The sequence below is a fragment of the Propithecus coquereli genome, unplaced genomic scaffold (assembly GCF_000956105.1).
Source record: "Propithecus coquereli isolate 6110/MARCELLA unplaced genomic scaffold, Pcoq_1.0 Scaffold120, whole genome shotgun sequence".
Taxonomy (NCBI): domain Eukaryota; kingdom Metazoa; phylum Chordata; class Mammalia; order Primates; family Indriidae; genus Propithecus; species Propithecus coquereli.
In genome coordinates, this window is record NW_012136081.1 from 373,743 (window position 1) to 382,357 (window position 8,615).

The 8,615-nt window shown below is 46.4% G+C and overlaps 1 protein-coding gene across 1 annotated transcript; it reads left to right on the forward strand.

The window, feature by feature from the left end:
- Positions 1-4,073: 4,073 nt before the first annotated feature.
- POLR2G (polymerase (RNA) II (DNA directed) polypeptide G) lies at positions 4,074-8,352 on the forward strand. The gene is made up of 8 exons (XM_012665399.1): positions 4,074-4,163; positions 4,284-4,393; positions 5,353-5,512; positions 7,160-7,210; positions 7,310-7,375; positions 7,609-7,680; positions 7,880-7,913; positions 8,131-8,352. The coding sequence occupies exons 1-8, from the start codon at positions 4,152-4,154 to the stop codon at positions 8,142-8,144; spliced, it is 519 nt and encodes a 172-aa protein (XP_012520853.1). The 5' UTR covers positions 4,074-4,151; the 3' UTR covers positions 8,145-8,352.
- The last annotated feature ends 263 nt before the right edge of the window (positions 8,353-8,615 follow it).

The window sequence follows — 8,615 nt, forward strand, 5'->3', positions numbered from 1 at the left end:
TGTTTCTAGTTTTAGTTGCCAGGCTAATTTTGTTTCTATTTTTAGTGGAGAGGAGGTCTTGCTCTTGCTCAGGCTGATCTCAAACTCCTGACCTCAAATGTTCCTCCCACCTCAGCCTCCCAGAGTGCCAGGATTACAGGAGAGACAGGAGTTTTTAGTAGGATTATAACATCATTCATACAAGGTTGGCATGTAGTTACAGCAAATTGATTGGTTATAGGCAGTTTATGTTGTTTCTTTTGGGGAAGGCTACGTTTGACATTTTTTTACAAAGGGTATAATAATCATGAGTTTTTGTCATCTGGTCTAAGCAAATCAGGACAACAAGGGGGAAATTAACTTTTAACAAGGGTCATTAATTAAGAAGGCTGGAGGTTTTTGTTCCTGAGGTTCCTTTAATTCTCTCTGTTCTGTCCTTGTACAGAACAAGAAAAACAACAAAGTGAATTAATCCATAATCTGAGAACAGAAATTGTAACCATATATGGCTGGCTTAGATCACAGTCACATCTCTCAAGACCTAAAGTGTTTTTTTGGGATTCCAACAGCTTTTGAATTTTATTTATCTTCATACCAACTTCATTAGATTATTATGAGAATTAAAGGAGATAATTATGTAAAACGCTTAACACAGTGTCTGGCACCATTTAGGCAGGAACTAGTAAGTGGTAGCTGTTATTATGGTCATTTATTTATTTATTTTTTTTTGAGACAGGGTCTTGCTCTGTCACTCAGTCTAGAGTGCAGTGTCCCATCATAGCTCACTGCAAGCTCCTGCCTCAGCTAACCCCCTTGGGCCGCCCCCTGCCCCTTCAGTGGAGCTGGGACTACAGGCACACACCACCATACCTGGCTAATTTTTCTTCCTTCCTTCCTTCCTTTATTTTCTTTCTTTCTTTCTTTCTGACTGGATTTCACTCCTGCTCAGGCGGGTCTTGAAGTCCTGGCCTCAAATGATCCTCTGGCCTGGGCCTTCCAAAGTGCTAGGATTTCAGGCATGAGCCACTGTACCGGCCTTCATGCTCATTTATTCTGATCCATTCTCTTTCTTGAGCCCTTTTGGTCTTTGATCTCCTACTTAAGACACTTAGGATTTTGGCTAATATTATAAAAGTCATCTTGGTCTTTTACCTCAAGAAGACTGGAGTGGAGTCACTTCCTTACATCCTATTCAGACAGCTCTGTAAGAATTGCTTATTTGTACACTCCTGTTCATAGCAGCATTATTCACAATAGCCAAAGGTGGAAGCAATCCAAGTGTCTATTGGCAGATGAATGAATAAATAAAATATGGTATATACATATAGTGGAATATTATTCAGTTTTAAAAAGTAAGGAATTTTTGGCCTGTTGCAGTGGCTGACTCCTGTAATCCTAGTACTCTGGGAGGTGGAAGTGGGAGGATGGCTTGAGCTCAGGAGTTCAAGACCAGCCTGAGGAAGAGCTAGACCCTGTTTGCACTAAAAATAGAAAAATTAGCCGGGCATGGTGGTGCATGCCTGTAGTCCCAATTATTCAGGGGGCTGAGGCAGGAGGATTGCTTAAGCCCAAGAGTTTGACGTTGCTATGAACTAGGCTGACACCATGGCACTCTAGCCTGGGCGACAGAGCAAGACTCTCTCTCAAATAAATAAATAATAAAAAATAAAAAGGAATTTCTGACACATGCTACAATATGGATGAATCTTGAAGATTATGCTAAGTGAAATAAACCAGTGACAAAAGGACAAATATTGTGTGATTCCACTTATGTGAAGTATCTAGAATAGTCAAATTCATAGAAACAAAGTAGAATGGTGCTTTCCAGAGGCTGGGAGAATAGGAGAGTAGGAAGTTATTGTTTAATGGGTACAGAGTTTCTATTTGGGAAAATGAGAAAATTCTGGAGATGGATGGTGGGGATGGTTACGGAACAATGTGAATAATGTACTTAATGCCATGCAACTGTAAACTTATAAATGATTAAAGTGGTAAATTTATGTTACGCATATTTTACAAAAATAAGAAAAAGTTAAAAAAAAAAAAAGGAATTGCTCAATGTTGCTTTGAACACAGCTTTGTGATGAAAAGGGGCTCCATGGTCAAATCAGTCTGGAAAATAGCTTGCTGTATCCTGTTCTGCTGAGCACAGGCTGATTAGGAAACGTATGCAATCCTGTTCCTAAGGTATGGAGTGGGAAGGTTCAAGAAGCCCTCTTCTTTTTTTTTTTTTTTTTTTTTTGAGACAGAGTCTCACTGTGTTGCCCTGGCTAGAGTGCCGTGGCGTCAGCCTAGCTCACAGCAATCTCACACTCCTGGGCTCAAGCGATCCTCCTGCTTCAGCCTCCTGAGTAGCTGGGACTACAGGCATGCGCCACCATGCCCGGCTAAGTTTTTCTATATATTTTTAGTTGGCTGATTAATTTCTTTCTAATTTTAGTAGAGGCGGGGTCTTGCTCTTGCTCAGGCTGGTCTCGAACTCCTGAGCTCAAACAATCCGCCCGCCTTGGCCTCCCAGAGTGCTAGGATTACAGGCGTGAGCCACCGCGCCCGGCCGAGAGTTTGTTTTTTATTCTAAGTGTAATGGGAGGTGTCAGGGTTGGAGATGTATGTTGGGAGTGTCATCAGTGTATAGATGGTATTTAAAGCCAGGGCACTGGAGAGGAAACCCCCTTGGAAAGGGAGTTGCTGGAGGTTTGAAACAGTTAGGAGCACAGGCTGATTAGGAAACTTATGCAACCCTGTTTCTACAGGTTCAGAAGAGATCAGAATGAAGACCAAACTGAGGATGAACACAGGCCTGTGTGCTTGGTGCACTCAAGGATGGTCATGCTGAACCCAGATTTTAAAAGTTACAGTTCTCTTATCCTCTGTGCAAATCCAAAAATGTTAACAATCGGCTTTTATGACTCATTGCTAGTGTGGCCCAGCACACCACTTTCAGCAGGTAAGGTTGTACTTGGGGGGAGCCTGGCCAGGAAAAGAGCAGAGGAGGCAGTCAGAGCTATTGAGGCCTATGCATCTTCTTCTTTGCGAGGTCTTAGGCAGAGGGCAGCCCCATGGTGTCTCAGCAGCTTCACTTGGTGGCTTCAACCATTCTAGGAGATGGGCAGTGTCAATGGGAAATAGCATGACTTCCCTGGTGTGACAGCTCTAAGGAAGCATGAGATCTCTGTTATTGCAGGAGGGTAGGTCAGGTTCTTTTACTTAAAACATACAGAGACTTACTTTGGCTACAGGGAGTTTGTTCAAGGCCAGATAGACTGCTCTGACTCTAGAAACAGCTGTTCTTGCTGAGCCTTTCTCATCAGTCTGTGTCTCTCTGCATGCTCCTTTTATCAGTCAAGGACTTAGGCAGGAGACACTTTACACACTCACTTTGATTAATCCAGGTGAGTTTAATAAAGGGATTATCTACAAAAGTGTGGGCAGAGTTGAGGGAACAGAAGAGGGCTCCTCAGTCCTGGATGCCCATGAGCAGGGACAGCAATGGGGGTGAGGAATGCATCGATATAGTTCTCCTCTCACCGGGAAGGAGCATTGTCTGGACTCTGATTTTGGCTGTTTCATCTCCAAACTTTCCGCACAGAGTGGATGCTCAATAAATGTTTGTTGAATGAATGAGTGCATGAATGTCTGGAATGCCGGAATATGCAAGAATCTTGGAGTTCGACAGCCTGAATTTGAATCCAGGCTCTGAGTAACCCTGAATGACCTCAACCCTCTGAGCCTGGGACCTCACCTGTAAGTGGGAATAAAATATAAAGCCTGCCTCATGGGGTTGCTGTATGGATTACATGAGATAAGAACAGATAGTTAACATGCTTACTATGTAAAAGCAGTCTTTATTTGCTGAATGAATGCACTCTGTTAAAGCGCTTTCCTTATGTCATCTTTCACTAATTAATTCTGTTAAAAGTATTTACTGACCATATATTAAAGTTAAGTTATGGGGGTCGGCAGTATGATAGCCAGTGAACACGGCGAGGGGCGGAGTTTCTCTGTTCCCCGCCCACGACAGCGAGGCCCAATCAGACCCTCGGAAGAGGTGGGGTCCCGCCCTCTTCGCCGTTGCAGGCCCGGAAATGGGATGGGGTCGGCTGCGTGTATTTCCGGTGGAGACTAGGGGCTGCGGGAGGTGTGGATTCTGATTTCCACCCTCCTCCGGGAAGATGTTCTACCACGTGAGCAGGGAGCCGGGTGGCGGCACAGGCCGGGTAGAAAGGAGCCAGGCCAGCCCCGGGGCTAGGAGCCGCTTCCCGCCCCATAACCTAACCTGGTCTCCATGCCATTTTCCCCCGCAGATCTCCCTGGAGCACGAGATCCTGCTGCACCCGCGCTACTTCGGCCCCAACTTGCTCAACACGGTGAAGCAGAAGCTCTTCACCGAAGTGGAGGGGACCTGCACGGGGAAGTGAGTGCCGCGCCCACCGCACCGCCTGATCGGTGCAGATGCGCACACGGCTATATCTGCAACCCCTCCCCAGCTCCTACTCAGCCTGCAGGGTCCTACCACCGGCTCTGGGGAACCCTCTTACCCTCCCAGGCACCCCAGGCAGCTAACTGCTTCCTGCTTTGGGTTCCCACGGCGCTCTCGTCAAAGCTGGATAACACGACATCCTTCAGCTGAGGTCATTCATTTACTCCGCAAACATTTTTAAAACTCCTGCTGCGTTCCAGGCCCTGTGTTGGGCTCTGGGAACATGCAGTGAACAAGAGGCATACCCTTGTGGAGTTCACAGTCTAATCATTGTGCCTCTTTCTGCTCTCCTTGTGTGATTCTGCTTGTTTTCTCTATCTCCTGTGCCCAGGGACCGGCATGGCACATCATGGGCCTCTGGTTCCTGAATGAATGAATGACCAGAGAAAGCAGATTGAGAGTTTGGGGAGGGAAGAAGAGGGTTGGGACTTGGACATTGCAGAGAGTGGCCGCTCAGAGGGTGCTATTAATGAGTAAGGACTCACTGCCCTGGGCAGTGGGGTACTTGGGCCTCCAGCTTCAGAATAACCTGGGGCGGTCTTTGAACATGCAGGTTCCTGAGCCTTATTATTTGCTACAGAATCAAGACACTCTGGGGGCAGGCGTGAGAATATGCATTTTAATAAGATAATTCTGAAGCATCCCAAAGACTGAAGTCTGTTGGCTCACGGACTGCAGCCTTATAGGGCATTTATTGTAAAATTACCAGAGCAGCGTTTGGCCTTATAGATATTGATCTGTGCCCTGTCTTCTGGTCATTAAGCCCTCCAGGGATAGAGGTGCTATGTACTCCTTTTACTCCCCCCTACTCCTGAAGCTCAGTGACTTTTGTTGCAGGTGGCTTTAGAGGCTCTTTCACCCACAGTCCATTCTCTTTCTCATCCTTCTCCCAGGTATGGCTTTGTAATTGCTGTCACCACCATCGACAATATTGGTGCTGGTGTGATCCAGCCAGGCCGAGGCTTTGTCCTTTATCCAGTTAAGTACAAGGCCATCGTTTTCCGGCCCTTTAAAGGGGAGGTCGTGGATGCCGTTGTCACTCAGGTCAACAAGGTGAGACCATACATAGGGAAGCCAGTCTAAGAAGGACTGGGTTGGATCCTGGCTCGACTCTGTGCTTTTGGTTAAGTCACTTTACTTGTGGTTAACTTTCGTCATCTGTCAAATTACGCGGTAATCTTGCCCTGCCTAACTTGGGTCAAGCGAGTCAAAAATAATAGTCATAACGACAGAAGTCTGCATTGATTGAGTAGGCCAGGTAATGGATAATGAGCAAGGCCTCACAAAGATTGTAAGGTGGGTGTACTTCTGTCCCTTTTTTTTCCCCCCTTTTGAGACAGAGTCTTGCTCTGTTGCCCAGGCTGGGGCACAGTGGCACGGTCATAGCTCACTGCAGCCTTGAACCCCTGGGCTCAAGTGATACTCCCTCCTCAGCTTCCCAAGTAGCTGGGATTACAAGCATGAGCCACCATGCCCAGCCACTTCTATCCTTCTCTACAGAAACTGAAGCTTAGAGAACTTAAGTGTACTGGCCCAGGTCATGTGGTCAACAAGTGTTCAAATCTTGGACTAGCAAGTCCCAGGCCTGGGCTCTTTACTACTATATTATATTTGTTTAATTGCTTTCTTTTTTTCCTTTTTCTTTTCTTTCCTGCCTTTTTCTCTCTCTCTTTTTCTTTCTCTGTCTCTTTCTCTTTTTTTTTTTATTTTGAGATGGAATCTCGCTCTGTCACCTGGGCTGGAGTGCTGTGGCATTAGCCTAGCTCACTTCAATCTCAAACTCCTGGGCTCAAGCGATTCTCCTGCCTCAGCCTCCTGAGTAGCTGGGACTACAAGTGTGCACCACCATGCCCAGCTGATTTTTCTATATTTTTTTTAGTAGAGATGGGGTCTTGCTCTTGCTGAGGCTGGTCTTGAACTCCTTAACTCAAGCGATCCTCCCGCCTCAGCCTCCCAGAGTGCTAGGATTACGGGTGTGAGCCACCGCGCCTGGCCTGTTTCTCTCTTTATCTCTTTCCTTTCTCCCTTCCTTCCCTTTCAAGATGGGAGTCCATGCTCTGTTGCCAAGCCTGGAATACAGTGGCACTATCATAGATCATTGCATATATTTGCTTAATTTAAAATGAAAGATTAAAAAAGAGAGAAGCCAGGTGCAGTGGCTCAAGTCTGTAATCCCAGCTACTTGGGAGGCTAGGGTGAGAGAACCACCTGGGCCCAGGAGTTTGAGACCAGCTGGGTGATATAATGAGACTCTGTCTCTAAAAAAAAAAAAAAAAAGAGAGAGAGAGAGAGAGAGAGGCTGGGCGCAGGGATTCGCCTGTAATACTAGCACTTTGGTAGGCCAAGGCAGGAGGATCACTTAAGGCCAGGAATTTGAGACTAGCCTGAGCAACAGTGAGACCCCGTCTCTATAAAAACACTTAGCCAGGCATGGTAGGCAGCTACTCAGGAGGCTGAGGCAAGAAGATCTCTTGAGCCTAGGAGTTTGAGGTTGCAGTGAACAATGATGACAGCACTGCACTCCAGCCTGGGTGACAGAGTAAGATCCTGTCTCAAAAAAAAGAGTGAAATGAAAAAAAAGGCTACAATTCAGACTAGTTTCAAAACATGAATAATATTATTAGGAATCAGATAGAGGTGGGAAGCTTAAAAGACTTGGGGGGGCAATATAAAAAGCAAGATCACTCATTTTTCTTCTAGGTTGGACTCTTCACAGAAATTGGGCCCATGTCTTGCTTCATCTCCCGACATGTAAGTCCAGGCATGCTGAGTAGGGCCAAGCACACCCATTCACAGCTGGCTATTGAAACATCCATTTAAAGTGCTGACCCAGTCTCACTTCCCTTTCAGTCCATTCCATCAGAGATGGAGTTTGATCCTAACTCCAACCCACCATGTTACAAGACAGTGGATGAGGTGAGTGGGCAGGAAGAAATCAGTGAGAGGGAGGAAAGAATCGGCCACTCTGAGGGAGAATATTGGCCTGGGGATGTCTGAGTACAGACGGTCCCAGTTTACAACGATTCAATTTATGGTTTCTCGACTTTATGATGGTGGCAAGCTGACATGCATTCAGTACATTTGGTTATCAGGAAGTAACCCCATCGTAAGTCGAGGAGCATCTGTACACTGTTCCTTCCTTTCCCCAGGACATTGTGATTCAGCAAGACGATGAGATCCGCTTGAAGATTGTGGGGACCCGCGTGGACAAGAATGACATTGTGAGTCTCTTGCCTGCCTTCCTGCCTGTACTAGGCAGAGCTGAGAGCTATTGGTTTTTTTGCCACACACAGTCTCTGCGGATTCTATCCTCTTTTGCCAGGAAGAAGGGATAGGTGGGCCAAAGGCCTGGGGTTGCGGGGAGAAGGATGGTTCTGTGCTTGCCTTGGCTCCATTTCCTTTTTGCCTTCCCTCCTGCAGTTTGCTATTGGCTCCCTGATGGACGATTACTTGGGTGAGTGCCTGATCGTACCTGTCAGGGCTTTTGCCTGAAGAAGGGGTATGGGGGGATGGGGAGTAGATACAGGATTTAATGCCTGAGTCAGAAATGTAAGAAATTTTCATGCTGTCTGCTTGAAAGATCCAGGACATGTGCCCTGCCCTTGGGATGGAAAGTACATGGTTGTGGCTGCCTCCAAACTCTAACTGATATGCTTTTCCTATTTTCCCAGGGCTTGTGAGCTGAGCATGGGGGCTTCCTACCTTGAGTCCTGATCTAGGAAGTATGATTATCACATTTACTGTGTTGTCCAGAGGCCCAGTCTGGCTACTCTTGTGGAGGCAAGGAAGGTACTTTGTCCCCAGAAGACATCTGGCATTTCTTTTGGCTTAGCTGCTGCTCCCAGCTTTTTGACTATGTGTTTTCATCATAAAGTATTCTTAGTTCTCATGGACGTGTTATCTTTTTCTGGTAGGAACACCTCTTCTTTTAAAAACGCTGTGGGATCAATTGCTCACTAGCCCTGCTTTTCCTTAGCCTGATGCCTTGACTAGCCTCAGCCACCCAGGGGTTTTGACTATCCCATTTGCCACAGTCTAAAGTTGACCTTATGGAAGGCAAGGCTCTTATGTTGGGTCTTCAGCTTTCAGCAACTGATACCATCATTGGTGCCATTCTGAACCCTAATCTAGTTCCAGGGTGTTTGCCCTTCCCCTG